The sequence below is a fragment of the Acomys russatus genome, chromosome 28 (assembly GCF_903995435.1).
Source record: "Acomys russatus chromosome 28, mAcoRus1.1, whole genome shotgun sequence".
NCBI lineage: Eukaryota > Metazoa > Chordata > Mammalia > Rodentia > Muridae > Acomys > Acomys russatus.
In genome coordinates this window covers 672,264-689,904 of record NC_067164.1, presented here as the reverse complement: position 1 = coordinate 689,904, position 17,641 = coordinate 672,264, and the positions used below count along the sequence as shown (strand labels likewise).

General features: G+C 41.8%; 1 protein-coding gene across 1 annotated transcript in view; it reads left to right on the top strand.

The window, feature by feature from the left end:
• The first annotated feature begins 459 nt into the window (after positions 1 to 459).
• The window catches only part of Txk (TXK tyrosine kinase), a 39,062-nt gene continuing 21,880 nt past the window's right edge, over positions 460 to 17,641 (top strand). The window contains exons 1-6 of the mRNA XM_051170491.1: positions 460 to 1,141; positions 2,231 to 2,333; positions 2,980 to 3,185; positions 4,749 to 4,814; positions 10,256 to 10,310; positions 16,802 to 16,881. Coding sequence (XP_051026448.1) covers positions 1,062 to 1,141; positions 2,231 to 2,333; positions 2,980 to 3,185; positions 4,749 to 4,814; positions 10,256 to 10,310; positions 16,802 to 16,881 — 590 coding nt within the window. The 5' untranslated portion in view covers positions 460 to 1,061. The remainder of the gene's footprint in view (positions 1,142 to 2,230; positions 2,334 to 2,979; positions 3,186 to 4,748; positions 4,815 to 10,255; positions 10,311 to 16,801; positions 16,882 to 17,641) is intronic.

Here is a 17,641-nt window from a genome sequence, read left to right as displayed (position 1 = left end):
GACTGGAGTTCCAGATGATGTGGGAATTCAACCCTGGCCTCTGGAAGAGCAACCAGTGCTCTTACCTGCTGAGCTGTACCTTCAGCCCCAGGACTAGAGTCTTGATCATGAATCTAATACGCCTCTTATGAGCCTGGTGTTAGCTGCCTCGGTGAACTGAGCAACTGAGCTTGTGAGTGTTTTTGTATGTATTATTATGTGCAAGTGGCATTATAGAAGCCTACCCCCACCACCCCAGAAGATTAAGAAAACTCCATCATAAGGAGACACACTCACCTATTATCCCTCAGCCCGCACCGGCAGGCTCGCAGTTAGTTCTTTGTGAGCTGAGGAAAGCGGTAAAGGATCTAGCCTCATTTACAGGTAGGTGAGCGTTGCCAGCCGGCACATATACAAACTAAACAGCCACCTGGTAAGAGTCTCACTCAGAAGCAGCTTGGAAATCAATATTGAAAGAAAGGCTGCCCAAGACTGCAGGGAGGTTGTTAGTTTGCTCACTTAGGGAAAGAGGTGATCTGAGCCATTACCAACGTGGGCTTATGGGTAAAGGCAAACAAGACGGCTTGTTAACCAGGAACTAGGAAAAAAAATATGTCTGGGAGATTGGTGAGCTGACTTCAGGTCAGATAAAGGTTATCGGTTGTCTGTAGTGAAGTTGAAAGCTTACTTTTCCTTGCTTTTTAAAAATAATAATAATAAAGAAACTATGATGGACCTAATTTAAAATCCCTGCTAATAGATTTCCTTGGAGAACACTCTTTCTGGAGACCATCCTTCTACACTGACAGCCAGCACTAGCCATGACAAAAGCAGAGTCTACTGGACATTTCTTACTTACAGACAAAGGAAACACAGAAACCAGGCCAGAGAGAAGAGCCTGAGAAGGGAAACCACACTGGCCAAGGTGCCAGTAACTCTTTTTTTCTTGGTAACAGCTATTTGTCTTCCACTACCGAAGATGGCCTCGGTGCTCCCACGCCTCTGACCACGCATGGTTCCCCGATCTTATTGGGATCACAGTCAGCTTCGTCCACGCACTGTCATGGACTCGTGGCTTCCTAATGGTGACAATGAGCTCCTCTTCAGATAGTACCTTCCAGTCCGTCCTCTGCTGCTGCTGTTGCTGCTCAGTGCAGAAGAGGTGAGTCGGATTTGAGGGTGATTTATTGGAAATGGCTGAATGTAGATTCTTGACTGTCTGTTAAGTCTCCTGTCTGTGTCTGTTGCTGTGTGTCTGGGAAGTTTTCCCCCATTTTGTCCCCTTGGACACGAGTCAAATTGTACGGGTGCTATGCTCCTTCATTCCCACTCTGGCATACAATCTATTTTCTCTCCATGTCCCCACAGAATTCAGCGTGGTTCTTCTCTTGTAATTGGTTTGTTTGTTTTATGTGTCTTTGTTTCACTTGGTAATTTTTTTCCGCTGAAGCGTGAGTCCTGTCTTAATTCTATAAGCCTCACCCTGTGAGTCTTGCATTTTGGTACGTGACTGTGTAAGAATTAAATCAAGACATCATGACAGTGGTCATTTGATAAGGACTGTGCTATGAGGTTTGTACTTACTCAGTCGCATGCCTCTCAAAACCTTCCATGCTGTTTTTCCTTATAATTCTCACTTTATAGACAAGAAGGATGGAGGCTTAGAGAGGTTGCTTTGCTTTGTCTGAGGCCATCATATGAAATGGGGGAGGTGGGGTGCATGCTTATGTTCTTCATCATTCGCCCTGTGCATGTATAACTGGGTGAATTTTTCACTCTGCCTGACTCAGAGTAAGTGGTTGTTGGATAGACTATAATTTTAGCACCCGCATAAGTACCAGACTCTGGGCATATGACATAGTCTTGCAACTTTATTTCAAAACAACTCTGAATTCACTTAGCCTTTCTGATTCTGGATATAGAAAACAAAGTCCTCAGAGTTCTACTTAATTTGCTGAAGGAGTTGGAACTAAGAGGATTTTGCTGGGCGTGTTGCTAGCACTTGGGAGGCAGAGGCAGGCGTATCTCTGTGCTCCAAGGCTAGCATGGTTTACAAAGCAAGTTTTAGGACAGCCAGAACTACACATAGAGAAACTGTGTCTTGGTGGAGGTGGGTGGGACAGAAACAAACAAACAAAAAAGGGATATGAAGATTTCAATTTTGTTGAAAGAAAAGATACCCAGAGTGTGTTATCACTGAAAGAACTTGTTATGAACAATTGTTCGTAATACTACTGCTTTTCTATGTTAGACAAGTGAGAACACAGAAAAGCCTGAGCAAAAATGAAGAACTTTCAGAAAAATATTCACAGCATCAAAGGCCATGGTTCTCCAGACTGATGAACAAGGACCAAGTGAGTACCGTTCTCACAGGGAGTCCCCACACAGGCAGGCTCTCTAGGCACGTCCTGCTTGTGGCTGTGTCCCAAAACTAAAGTCACGATGGGTATACAGTAAGTGCTCAATATGTGTTCTAGAAAAAACAAAGGGAAAATCCAGTTAAGCTAACCTACTCCGTTAGACTTTATAGAGTTTGAAACAAGACAGTGATTGGTGGGAGGGGAGTGTACCCTGTGGCTCTCACCATCTTGAGCTGAGTGTTGGGAAGGACAGCAGCTTGGGACGTGGGGAGCACCCAAGTAGGCGCTTATAGCGCAGTAAAGGGAAGAGGGGGCGAGGTTCTCTTCTCAAAAATGAAGAATCACTACCAAATGAAACTGTTTCAGAATAAGTCTCCTCTTAAGAATCACAACAGGTGAAACGCCAAGAGAACTTGTGATTAAAAAAAAAAAATCACAAAATGACAAGTGTGTTCTCGGCCCCCAATGCTGTGTTGCCATCAGCCCTTTGCAGCACTTGTCCCTGCCTTCTGCCTATTGGAGCTGGACAGTGGAAGTGAGATGGAGGCACAGATGGCCATGTCCTGTACTTTCAATTAAAAAACAACAACAACAAATCACTAAAGCAGTAAAGTAATGAGAGACCTCTTGGTTTTTCCAGTCGAACAGAAGCAGAGTGCAACCCTCAAAACGCAAGCCGCTGCCTCCCCTCCCGGTCTCCGAGCTTGCTGAAGAGAAGATCCAGGTCAAGGCTCTGTATGACTTCCTGCCTCTGGAGCCCTGTAACTTGGCACTGAAGAGAGCAGAGGAGTATATTATATTGGAGAGGTGTGACCCTCACTGGTGGAAGGCCAGAGACCATCTGGGGTAAGATGATGGCTGACTCCTTACCAATGTCTTCTCTTCCCAACGCCTGAAGATGTCAGAACATAACAAAGGACCTGGCATAGTGGCTCATTGTCCCCATGCTTGCAGCTCCTCCCTCGGCAGGAAATAGAACTATCTCTACATCTCTATCTATAAGAGATCATCAGAACACAGTGACTCCGGGCAGACTCCGGACACCAGATACACCTGCCTCCCCCCGCCCTCTTGCTACCACTCGACCGTGTGTGTCCTAGGGATCGTGCCTGAGCTTTTGCTTATGGAATAGGAATAATTAGGACAGGGGAGATGCCTCAGTCCATACGTGCTTGTCTCACAAAGTGGGGACCAGAGTTTGGATCTCTAGACCACATGTAAAAGTCCAGTGGTTCCTGCTGGCCCCCCATAACCCCAGCACTAGAGAGAGGTCAAGAAAGGAAAGCCCTGGAGCAACATGGTTAGCTAGACTAGCAGGCCCGAGGAACGCGCAGAGTTGAGAGATTCTGCCCCAGTCCTAAGATGGGAATCTACCGAGGGGGACTTAGAAAAATCAGTTGATGTCATAGTGCCTAAGCTAAAAGTAGAAACTGCTGAGGTACTGGGTCCATTACTTTTCATGCCTGAGTTATATGTGGGACTGCTCCATGGTATGGATAGGTGTTTCTTGTAGACAGAGCAGAGAGGAAAGGAAGTCTACTGAGCATGGCCCGCAGACTGGAGATGGCTAGGCCCAGGGAAGTGGGAGAGAGTAGTAGAGAAAGCGAGACAGCAAGAAATAGAGAATACAGCATAGTAAGAGAGGGCAAGATAGCATGAGAGGGTAAGCAGATAGATGATAGATAGGTAGGTATAAGTAGATAGATAGATAGATAGATAGAAGAATTGATAGGTAGATAGATAGGTAGATAGATAGTAGATAGATGATTGATAGATAGTAGATAGATATAGATAGATAGATAGAGGAATAGATAGATGATAGTAGAAATAGATAGAAAGATAGAAAGATAGATAGATAGGTAGATAGATAGATAGATAGGTAGTAGGGTGTGGGAAACCTAGGCATTATAAAAAGAACAAGCCAATATCTATTTGGAAGGAGGGAAGAGCGTGAGGAAGTGAGAAGAGCTAGGATGTTAGTGTGGACCTTGAAACTGATAACGGTACTTGTGACACTGAGGGAGCCTGAAGCCTGGCATGGGCTTTGATATGCAGCCACCCACTGGAGCCGGGCATGGTGGCACCTTCCTGAAACCTTAGCATTCTTTAGGTGACGCAGAGCAACCTGGAATTTGAGACCAGCCTGGGTGGACTACATGGTAAGATTATATCAACAAAGGAAAAGATATATAATCTCTTAAAATAGTTGCTTCATAAGTCAGGATCTTGATATTTACTGTATAGAGATTTGTGTGGAGTTGAAAAGGAAAAACATTTTTATTCTTTTAACAGTTTACTGAGTAAAATGCTTTTGATTTCCCCATACATCTTTGGGATTTAAGTAATTGTTGTCATGGTAATGTTGCAAACCTGTCTCCCATCTTGAGTTTTTTTGTGTGTGTGTTGTAGGAATGAAGGCTTAATCCCAAGCAACTATGTGACAGAAAACAGACTCACCAACTTAGAAATATATGAGTAAGTCCCCCTATCTCTGCACTATGATTAACTTTTAGAAAATAGGAACCTGCTGGGAACTTTGAAATATAGACAGTTTTCAAGTTTGTAAAAGAAAAAGAAAGTAACACATTTCATAGCCTTAGCAATAAAGAGACCTCTGATTCTTACCGCAGCTGCTTCTGAACCTTGTATTCGCTTTGTTTCGTCTGGCCATGCCTTAGAAATACTGATACACGTGTTGTACTCCACATCCTACATGGAACATTTATTTTTTCAAAACGATAGATTGTAAACCCAACTGTCTGTGCCAGCCTGTTGTTAGATGTTATTTCTTGTTTTGACACAGTTTAGAAATAGCTAAGCATAAGAGATAGGCTAATGGTAATGTTTGAAAGAAACTTAAGTATGCTTATCAAATTTATGCAATAAATATCACTCTTTTCTTTTGGTAACAATGGTCATACCTAGAAGAGACTGTGGATGAAAATCACCCCAGAATAAGTAGAAAAAATAGGACATTTTTTTCATAATTTTCCAGTAGATCAAGGGAGACATGTGTGACAGTGCCCAAGAGACCGGTGGTTACTGAGTGGCCAGTCACTCTAGCCGTGTTACTTTCTCATTCCTTTCAGTGGTGTTAGGGTTTCCATTTCATTTCTCTGGGCTCCATTTTACATGAATTTTAAAATTATTAATGATTCAAATTTTATGACTCACTAAATTTTATCTTATTTGTTTTTAAGCAGGTGCATTAAAATATGAGTGTAATAGTTACCATAATTAGTTGCTAGAGCTTATTGGTCACTTAGTATGTGCCATGCACTTTGTGATGACTACAAAAAAACAGCCATAGGTGGAGGTACTGAGTGCAGGAGCAATGAGTCCAAACTAAAGTGTCACTACTATAGTGCTTTGTTTCTGGACAGCACTGCCTACTTCCTGTGAATGCTCCAATAAGTGGGACATTTACCTTACACGGTACATAGTAAACACTCAGTACAGTCTAGCGATCATTGCTATTTCTTGTGAACAGTGATGATAAGGGGAAAGTCCTTTACAGTTTAGCCCACCCTGCCTACTTTTATAGATGTCCAGCATATTTTAGTTACTTTAGTACCTGAATCCCCTTTATGTGTTCAATGCCATTTATTGTACCTTGGGGATGCACCTAATATTAATTGCTTTGAGACCCATGCCTCTTCAGCCTTAATGGGCTTACATTAATGGAGGAAACAGACAATAAACAATCCTATATTTAAAAAAACAAATATATTATTCTAAGGTATAGTGCTAATTATAATTCTAAAGGAGTAGTGCAGGACATCCCAGGAGAAAACAGGAGGAAATGATTGATGGAAACGGAAGAGCTGGATTAGAGGAGACTTCTATAGGAACATGACATGAGCTCTCAAGGTGGTAGGAGGCAGCATGAAAGGCAACGGCAGACTTCTGGTGTCTCAGAGGAATGCTGGGCTATAGAAAGACTGATGGCTGCTTTGGTTTTTAAACACACACTGAAATTATCAGTGGTCAGTTGTTCTAACTCAGTTTTCAGTAAGCTTTTGAACTCATCAGGACAATCTTGATACATTATTTATGAATTTAAATAAAGGAAGACAATAGCCATTGTAATTGAAGTTCTATTTACCAAATGTTCTTAAATATTTAGTGCTATTTATAAGCACATCTGATCTGCACTAACTGGGTACAGTCAGCCACGGTTTTATGTACTTCACGTGATTTGCAGAGCAAATGGACAGCTGTAGCAAGTCCTATGTAAGGCCTTTAAATGATGCTGGAAAGTTAAATGTTTAAATGATGTGGGAAGTTAAGTCCTCCTAACTGTACAAATGTTTACAAGTTAATTAAATTCTCTTTTACTTCAAATTATAAGCTTAAAATTAATTATGCATTTGAAATCAGCAAAAACAGAATATACTATATCATTTTAAAATTATAAACACTTAAAAACACTAAACATATTGATAGTTCAAACTTTACCTGGGACTTGAAATTATTGATCTCCCTCATATTCTCTCTCTCTCTCTCTCTCTCTCTCTCTCTCTGTCCTGAATCCTTGATATTTTCAGAGCTACATGGTCATCTTTTCAGAAGTAATGGGGTTTTTGGATAAGAAAACGAAGAGGACAATAATCACAATAGTGCCACCTATTAGTTAGAAATCTAAGAGGGGTTTCTGGTCACACTACCCCAAAGCCATCCAATCTCGTCATCAGAATGTTAAGGGGTGTGCGTGTGAAACTCAAGGCCTTATATGATACACACAGGCTGTTTCTACTCAAATGCAGCTTCATATGCTGGGTTACTTTTTAAATGTTCAATTCTTATTTCACACCATTTGGTATTAGTTTAGTATAAAGTGCCTAGATGTGGGAGATACAGTCTTTGATAGCTTTAATTGTCAACTTGATGCAGTCTGTGACCATGTGAAAAGAGAGTCTCAATGAAGGGTTGACTAAATCAGGTTGGCCTGTGGGCACATCCATAGGGGACTTTTTGGATCTCGTTAACTGAGTGGGAAGACCCACCCACTATGGCTGACACTGTTCCCTTGGCATGTTCAGGACCAGGCAACTGTTTGAGTGGGGTGTTAGTCAAGATTCTTTATAGGAACAGAACTTACAGAATGGATCTCATATAGATTATATGAAGGGGAGTTATTAGAACCTGTGGCCCAGCTAATTTAGCAATAACTGTCTACCAATGGAAAGCCCAAGAAGCTAGTAGCTGTTCAGACTGTGAAACTGGGTGTCTCAGCTGGTCTTCAGTTTACACTGGAATCTTGAAGAAGTAAATTCTAATGCCAGTGAAGGAACAGACCAGCTAGTAAGAGTGAGGGCGGACAGACCAAGAGCAAGAGCTTCCTTCCTCCAGGTTCTTTGTATAGCCTGACAGCAGAAGGTATGGCCCAGATTAAAAGTGGGTCTTTTCACCTCAAAAGATCTGGACTAAAGGTGTATCTTCCCGTCGCAAAGATCTGGATTATAAGTGGGTCTTCCCACCTCAAAAGATTTAGTTCAGAAAAAAAATCAATCCCTCACAAATGTGCCCAGCCATTTTGGGGTTTTAGTTAATTCCAGATGTAGTCAAGTTGATGGCAAACAATAGAATGAACGGCCACCATAACAAATCTAGTTGCACGGGGCTTTCGTTTGTAAATTCATTACAGTAAAGTGATTTTTATTAAAAGTCCCAAGCAGTTCTGAAAACAAGCAAGAGTGAGGAAGAAGCAAACAGAACTTACTCAACGCAACAGACTGTAACCTGGGACTCTGAGCCAAGCTAGACCGGTCCGTGATTGTGTCAAGGTGTCTTAGCTCAGTCACAGGAAAGGAAACTAAGACATGGCCTTACCTGGTTTTATAAAAGCCACTAACTTTTAGCATACAATTTAAAGGGATGAAATTCTGAAACTCTGTGGTCCCGAATTCAGTTCACACTCATTGCACCTTGTCATTACTCAGACAGGAAAATGTTCCCCAAAAGACCCAGACTTGTTACAAACTTCTACCTGTCTCTTTGGTAACTACTTTGAAGGCATGCTTATGATAGTTCCAGATGGGTGAATTTTTAATTAACATTTAAATAAAATGAATACATTCACCTTTGTTACTTATCACTGTAATAAATGTAAAGTGCAAATGTAAAATACTAAACTTAATGCCAACATGATAGCAGGTGCACGATATTATTTGAGAATGCAACTTATATGAACCTCTTCTCATTCTGAGTAACATTTTACTGTTTTGGCCTTTTATATATTCAACTTATTTTAGTGAACTCTTATCACTATTTTTTTTAACATGCAAATTTTACAACCTAACCAGTGGTGACCTCTCCATCTTAGTTCCCTGTGTCTTTAATACTGCCTCATTTCTTCAGAAGGGATTTCTTCTTTGTGTAAGAGATCTCAGACCCATCTTGAAATTTCTCCAGTACTATAGTATTCATGGAGGAGTCCCAACTGATGTTCACTGTTATTCTCCCCGCACCCCGAGCTTGGCCAATTACTTCGTCTAAAATCTATTGTCATTATCACATGTTTTCTGTGGTTCTTCTTTTCTACTGTTTTGGTTGGTTTTTTTTTGTTTTGTTTTTTGTTTTTGTTTTTGTTTTTTTTTTGTTTTTGTTTTTTTCAGTTTGATGACATTAGTGGTTTGGATATAGCTGGCCATCCAGATTTTGAGTCAGTTTCTTACCACCGGAAGCCCATATACCAAAAGACTCAATCCTATTACTCGAGGGGTTTCAGGTAGCACCCCTGGTCCGTCCGTAGCCCTCAATCCATGATCACTGCTGCCTTCTTCTTTCCTCTCTCCACAAAGAAGTATTTTTGGTAATATTCCAATATGTTTGAAGTTCTTTGTAAATATCTTGCTTTGCAGTCGAAAATTTCCCTATCTTTCTGTCTTCTTTGTTTGGCCATCCTTTTTTCTGTACACTATGTGTTTACTGCTTAAGCAGGGTCATATCATATCAAACTGCATGTTACTTTACAATCTAACTTAACTATGTTTACTGGGTGTAGCTCTGATAGCCTGGTCACCTAATGATATACCGAATGTAGAGAAAACTAAGGGACTGAAGGTAGAAGTGAGCTTGCTGATATAAGACAGAAAAAAAGTCCCAATGTGGCTTAGTGAGTAAGGGGAGACTGTGTGGTGAGAGAAGGCAAGAGAGAGCCTTTGGGTCAGGATCGTTGGTTGGCTGTTGAGTACTAACCATATGGGAGAGGGAGATGTCTGAGGATAATTAGGTAAGTCAGGGTGCATGTCACTTTGGAAAGGGACATAACACTTCTAAAAGTATGAGAATAGGAACTTCCTGAGGGGAAGGGATATGGACATGGCTATATTTTAGTTTATTTGTAGAACAAGAGGCAGTGATCAAATCTCGGGCACCAGAGTTCCTGTCAGAGGCAACCCCCACCCCCGATCTGTGCCCCCATCCCTGTGTGGAGAATGAGCTGTCCATCGGCTACATCTGAACAGGGGGTTTGGGTTCTCTGCTTGCAATGTCCTTGGTTGGTGCATCAGTTTGTGCAGGGCCCCCTGGGTCCAGATCAACCAGCCTTGATAGTCTCCTTGTGGAGTTTCTGACACCACCCCTTCCTTCTATCCCCCAGATCTTAACTTCTTAACTTTGTATCTTTCATGTAATTATACAAAATTACATATAAGTACTGTGTGGGCCAGAAGGGTGACATAAAGTATGGTAGAATGAACTACTACATATTGGCTTGAAATGAGAAAAAAAAATATTGAGCTTGATAAATTGGCAACATAACAGAACATTGTTATTTATCTGAATTTAAGCCACAGCCTTCTAAACTAAATTCTAAAGTAAAAACCTTAAAGTGAAGGAATTAAAGTAGTTATTTGAGGGGCCTGAAGAAAAATAACATAAAGTTAAAAACGTGTTCTCTGTTCCTCTTCCAGATGGTACCATAAAAACATCACTAGAAACCAGGCGGAGCGCCTATTGAGGCAAGAGGTAATTCAGTGTGTCAAGAACAAGCCCGGGAATATTCCTAGTAATCCTGAGAAGTTTATTATAAAGGTTGTAGCTGTTCAAAAAGGGTGTATTCATACGCTTTCTAATTTTAAAATACCACCACAGCGTCATTCCACACTGCACATTTTTCTAAGTCAAAACTCAGATGTATTTGCATAAGCTCACCTTTTCACTACCGCCATCAGGATTTCAGAAACATGTTTCTCTTGAAATGGTTTCAACCCCAGCCCTTTCACCCAGCATGCATCCTCTCCGTGGGGTCTGTGTGTGAGTTACCCTTATGACCGTGGTTCTCAACCTTCACAATGCTGTGACCCTTTCACACCATTCCTCATGTTGTGGTGAGGAACTTAATACATGTAATTTTGTTGCTGTTATGAATTGTAATGCAAATATCTGTTTCTGATGGTCTTAAGTAGCTCCTATGAAAAAGTCTTTAGATCACAAGGGGGTCATGACCCACAGGTTGAGAACCCTGCCCACATGCTCTGTATGGCTCAGATCCTAACCTTGGGACCTCTGTTTACCCTGATGACAAACAATACAGCAAAACATGTGATGCTAGTTTCTTTAGTCTTTAGGAACAAAGGGGAGAGTTGGTAGTTAAACTCAGATCAAAACTACTCATTTAGGTCAAACCAAGAGAGAAGAGCCAAATGTTTAGGTTTCCAACTGTCAGTGCACCATAACCACGGGTGGGGGTGCGGGGGTGGGGATGGAGAGGAAGTGTGTCACTCTGCGCTGCGCTAGTCTCAGCCTCGGATGTTGAGGGACTCTGGAAATGTGAATGAGAATGGCTTCTGTATCTAAAACAATCCATGTCAGCCACGGGCCAGGATGCTCAGAAGACTCACTTTAAAACAGTGGGGCATGTGGAGCATGGGAAGTCAAGACTTGGCCTCAGGTGCGGATGTGGGTGGAGCCTGGGCAGGCCTAAGTCTGGCCTGCTAGAGCAAGCTCCGTGAAATCAATAGCTCCACCCTGGAAAGTTAAGGGAAGGAAAGCTGGGAGCAGCTTCACAGTAAGCGAGGTGACATAGGTCATGTGATCCAAGCCACGGGGCTGTATAGGTCCAGCACAAGAGCTTCTACATCTGGAGGGTCTCCTCTTGCTGAAGACACTGGAGCAAGGAGTTACGGGCCAGCCCACACGCCTGCCACACGGATGCAATATTAAAACGTTGGCCCTGATTTTTTTTAAAAAACTGTTTTCCCTTGTTTGAGATAGAGCCTCATGTAGCCCAGGCTTGCCTCAAACTAACTGCATACTGAGAATAATCTATACTATGTGATTTTACTGGGCAGGATTACAGGCATGTATTACTGTGCTCAGCTGTCCTGACATTTCTAAAGGGTCTAAAATTATACACACAATTGAAGGCCACTCCGCCTTTTTTTTCCTACATTCACTAGAGGCAGTGCCCCCCTGAAGACAGATATCTTTTCATTTGTCCATCTGTTTATATTTTTATCACTTATACAAGTACATAAAAAATCTTACCGCTTGACATGAACATCATACTTATTTTTGAGACAAAGTTTTATTGTGTAGCCCAAGTTGTACTCAAACTTGAGGCAATCCTCCTGTCTCAACCTTCCAGGTGTTGGGATAATAGGTATGAGCCATTACCTTAAACTTTGGATATTTATGAAAACAGTATGTTTCAAAAAATCATTCGTGTGTATACACATAGAACCACCATATTATTTAATATTTTACTATACTCATATATAAAATATAGTATTTTATATTCAAATGTAACATTTTAATTGTTTCCAGTTTCTTATAGTTAGGAGCACTGCAATGATATGTAAAAACCTTGCTTACATAGGCACACACTGAATGTTCAGATTGAATACTGCTCAAGCCTTGATTCAGAATATTTTGACAACCAGTTTGACTGGCTGTGGTTGTTTGAGTGAGAATGGTCCTCATGGGTTCATAGACTTGAGTGCTTGGTCCCCAGTTGGTAGAACTGTTTGGAAAGAATCAGGAGGTGTGTGGCTTTATTGGAGGAAGTGTGTCACTGGGTGTGTGTAGGAGGATGTTGAAGCTTCCAAAGCCCATAGCATAGTTATCCTCTCTCTCTCTCTCTCTCTCTCTCTCTCTCTCTCTCTCTCTCTCTCTCTCTCTCTCTCTTTGTGCTTATAGCTCTTAGCCATTGCTCCAACACCATGCTTGCCTGCCACCTTGTTTCCACCCCCTCCACTCCTACCCCCATGGACTCAAGCCCTCTGGAACTATGTGTCCCAGATTACATGTTTTCTTTCAGAAGTTGCCTTGTTCATGCTGTTTTGTCATGGATATAGAAAAGTAAGATACTAGTTTATACTTTAATTTATTCTTTAAGAATTTCATAGGGCTGGAGAGATGGCTCAGCGGTTAAGAGCACTGCCTGCTCTTTCAAAGGTCCTGACTTCAATTTCCAGCAACCACATGGTGGCTCACAACCATCTACAATGAGATCTAGTGCCCTCTTCTGGCATGCAAGCAAAACACTGTATAATTAATATATACATAATTTTTAACAACAAAAAAGAATTTCATACAAGTATACAATGCATTTTGATCATATTCACCTCCCCCTTCTTCTAGCTCCTTCCAGATTTCTCCTCATATCTCCTATCAAGGGCCACAACCCTGATGAGAACCAACTCTCTTCCCACTACCTGCCATCAACTGTCAGTAGCTACTCAGCAGGGGTGGGAACCATCTTCTCCTCATCCATCTATGCTGAACTCTTGGCTGGACTGATCTAGTACAGGCTTCTGTAGGCAACTCACAGCTGTGAGTCCATGAATACCGAAGTCCTAAGTCCAGAAGACACTGTTTTACACCTCCCCTCCTTTACTGTCCCTGTTATGCACTGTTCCCTGACTCTTGGAAGGAAGTGGCTACAATGTGGCTATCTCACAGGTACATCAGGGTTCCACCACCCCATGTTTTCTGAGCTTTGATCAGTCATGAGTCTCTGCATTAGCTGTCATCATCTGCACACTGATGCCTCTCTGACAAGGACTGAGATCTGCACTAACCTGTGGTGTAGAGATGACCATTGAGAGGGCAGTTTGACACTCTGTTCATTTACCAAAATAACAGTAGTGTGTTGACCCCTAGGATTTATGAGCACCTCAGACACAGGTTATTGGCCATATTTACTTTATGTTTTATATTACACATAAATATTTTACCTTATATTATAGGCATAAGTTTCCTCCTGAGCAAGGGGCCTTGAATCCAACCAAAAAGCAGTTGGTTGCACCCATTCATGTCACTATAGTAGTGTATTTCGTCCACTTTATGTCTGCAAATCACTCTCTAGTTTAGATACACAACTTGTGTATCAGTGGTTCAGTACGGAAAGTAAGCAAGATGTGCTCTCCTTTGCTATGAAAACAACGCTGCCTTCAAGTCTCTCCTCACATGCATCTCTTCCCATTCATAAGAGTCTTTTCATACAATAGAATCTCCAAAGTGGAAATCCAGGGCCAAAAGAAATGTGCATTTCTATCTTCCACAGACCTCAAAGTGCCCTCTGCAGGAGTGGTGCAGAGTCTCATGAGTCTAGATACCCACCAGAAATACAAGAGCATCTGTTTCTCGCAGCCTTTCATGAGAAACATCTGGCTCTTTCCTCAGATGCCTCATCTTACTGTGAATTTGATTCGCATTCTCTTAGCCTAGGGATGTTAAACGTTTTTCATACATTACATTTTATGTTTGATTTTCTTTGTTGTAATTGTCTGTTCATATTCTCTACATGGTTTTCTACTAGGTTTTTGATGCATTTCTCAGAATCCATGTAGCTATAACTAAGGAAATTAATCCTTTGTGGCAGGTGGCAGTATTTCCTCTAGGTTTTCAATTGTCTGTTGGTTTTCTGTCGTGAACTAGGAATTTGAATTTTACGTGTTTGAATTTTTCAGAAAAAGCTTTTGTAAAGGACTGTATCAAGGTAGAATTGCCTTCTCCACTCCAAGTTTACAAGAAAAACTCCCCTCATTCTTGATGAGGCTACATTGTCTTCATTGGCCAGCCTGTGTGCTCATAAGCTATTTTAAATACAAAGGCTCTCTCTGGTGTGGCTAGCTTTCCTCACTCTCAGAATCACCACAAGACATTGAAAACAGTCCTTCTTATGGCTGTGTTGAATGTAGAGCTTACATTAGGGGAAAACATACAGCACTCTTGGTCAATGTGCTGTGCTAACACGTGAGCTTTGATGCTACTGGATTCAATTTATTAACACTTTCTTTGATATTTGTGATGAAACTAAGTCACTTGCTGGCTTTTCTCTGGGCTGGCTCGGTGTTATTGATGTCAAGGTGATCTCACACACGTGTTTTGTAGTTTATCTTTTGTCCCTTTGCTCTGACATAGTTCAACCTCTACTGTGTTTTTCTTTCAAGCTTAGTATTTCCTAGTATGTGGCTATGGTGCTTTCTAATGCTGTGTTTTCAGACTTGTACCCCTTGTTCTAATCCATAGATCCATTAAGAATTTTTAGCTAATTAAAAACAAAGAAATCTTGAAATTTGCAGGCAAATGGATAGAAGTAGAAACTATCATCCTGAGCGAGGTAACCCAGACTCAGAAAGACACACATGGTATATACTCACTTACAAGTGGATATAAGTCACATAATACAGGATAACTACACTACAGTACACAGACCTGAAGAAGCGAAACAGCAAGGAGGATTCTAGGAGAATACTTAATTCTCATTCAGAAGGGCAAATAGAATAGACCCTGGAAGCAGTTGAAGAGAAGGAACAGGAAGGGAGCCTACCATAGAGGTCCTCTGAAAGACTCCACCCAGTGGGGATCATAGCAGATGCTGAGACTCACAGCCAAACTTTGGGGTGGAGGGCATGGAATCTTATGGAAGAGTGAGGGGATAGAAAGATCTGAAGGGGACAGGAGCTCCACAAGGAGACCAATGGAGCCAACAAATCTGGGCAGATACGGGGGTGCTGCGGAGATCAGTGCACCAACCAACCACCATGTATGGTGAAGACCTAGTCTTTCTGCTCAAATAGAGTAGATAGGCAGCACAGTCTCCTTGTGGGTCTCATAATATGGGGAGTAGGGACCACATCTGACATGGACTCTAGTTCCTACACATTGATCCCTTCCCCCTGGCAGGGCAGTGCTCAGTTAAGAACTAGGTCCCTGCGGACATCCTTTGAAGAAACTCCAAGAAAGCTGCATATTGCTTTCCAACCATGTTGACAGTTGGACTGCTTTGTTTCTTACTATACAGCTTTTCTGCCTTAGTGGCCATGCTTATTTGCATTCCTAGAGAGCTGCAGGAACTCTCTTACCAAAGCCGTAGAGCAGCGGCTCTCAACCTTCCTAATGCCGCAACCCTTTAATACAGTTCCTCATGTTGTGGGGACCCCAACCATAAAGTATGCCATTGCTACTTCATAGCTGTAATTTTGCTACAGTTATGAATCATAGTGTAAACATACGATAGTGCTGCTTTCCTGAGGTTGTGTGTGTGTGGTTTGAACAGCAAGGCCAGCCCCTCACTGTTCACTAAGATACTAAACACAGTCTCCTCCCACACTTGGCAGACGTTAGGCTCAATCCCCAACTGAACTCTCTCATAGATATTGTAAAGGACACAATCCAGCCTTTACTGAGCATTGAGGGTGTCACGATGTCCCCCACTGCCATTCCTATTCTCATCTCTCCCACATCCTATAGCAGCTTGCAACTCCCAACAGGACCCCCTACATGTGTTCTTTCCCATGAACTCAGATCTCTGTCCTACTCTCTGCCTTTCCAGAAACACTCCTCTCCGCATCCTTCACCCCACTTCATCTAGCTAGCCTTGTCAGTCTCTTCCAGAGTTTTTTCTATGGATCAGCGGTTTTCATCTGTTATCCTAATCAACAACAAAGCTCACTAAATGCTGGATAAAAGGTTGTCAAAACCAGGACTTTTCCTGTAAAAATCAAGGGTAATGTTTTTTTTTTTTTTTGAAGGTGTTTAGGTTCTTTTTTTTTTTTTTTAATATTTTATTTATTTATTATTTATACAGTATTTTGCCCCCATGTGTGCCTGCATGCCAGGAGAGGGCGCCAGATCCCATTATAGATGGTTGTGAGCCACCATGTGGTTGCTGGGAATTGAACTTAGGACCTTTGGAAGAGCAGGCAGTGCTCTTAACCTCTGAGCCATCTCTCCAGTCCCAAGGGTAATGTTTTAATACACACATTATAAATTTCTTATCTAACGTATCTTCTCCTAGGCATATGGTTTCTAAATCTGTAAGAGAGGTACACTTGTAAAAACAATCTCAGTCTCCAATAGTAAGAATGCAGAAGTCACTTAATATTTTTTGTAATATATGTTTCTTACTTACTTACTTACTATCTAGGTTTGTTTTTCATCAATAAGATCTCAGTTTGTTTCTCTAAGAAGGATTATACTTATATAATTGATAAATTTTATTTTTGCAGGCTAAAGAAGGTGCATTTATTGTGAGAGATTCAAGACACTTGGGATCTTACACAATTTCTGTATTTACAAGAGCTGGAAGGTAAGCGTTTGAGATTTTTGATTACTTTAGAACTAATCCTTGGGACAGTTTTGCTTTGTGGAGATACCATCACATAGGGACTATGTGATAGGCCTCACCCTGAGGAGGGGACTGCCGGCCTAGAAACTGGGACGACTACCCAGTTCATGTGTATCTCTGATACAGGTATTACAGGGCATGTAATATGACATGTGGCGTGACAAATCTGTCATAAAGCCTTCTTTCTCTTCCAACCAACCAACCCTCTCCATCAAGTTAGATTAGTTGTGGCTGACACTTGGCATGTCCCTCAGCATGTCCCTCAGGCACCTCAGTTTCCTGTGGGGTTGGCCTATACAGAGGGCTTCTGAACTCCACAAGCTTCCTATGTCTAATCTGGGCCTGGGATGTTCCGTGACCATGGGAACTTGCGATGAGGATAGAGGTGCCTGAAAGGCAGCAGCTCAGGAACATCTTCCCTCAGTGATGGAAGGAGCTGAGGAGTGAACTCCTCAGTGTGTCTGCAGTTCAGTAACGAAGCACTAGCTGCTCAAAGCCATTACCTGCTCAGTAATGTTCTCTATATCGACTTTGCCTTCCTCATCTCAGCTTTCCAGTCCCTCACAATGGAATTTCTTATTTGTTCGGTCACCATTTAACAGTCAATAAATATCTACCTGTGCTTCACAATGAATATAGCTATATTGGGCATGGGGCTTGTCTCCTAAAGTTATGTTGAATATGAGGCACCCGTAAGACAATTGAATTTTCCTGGATGACC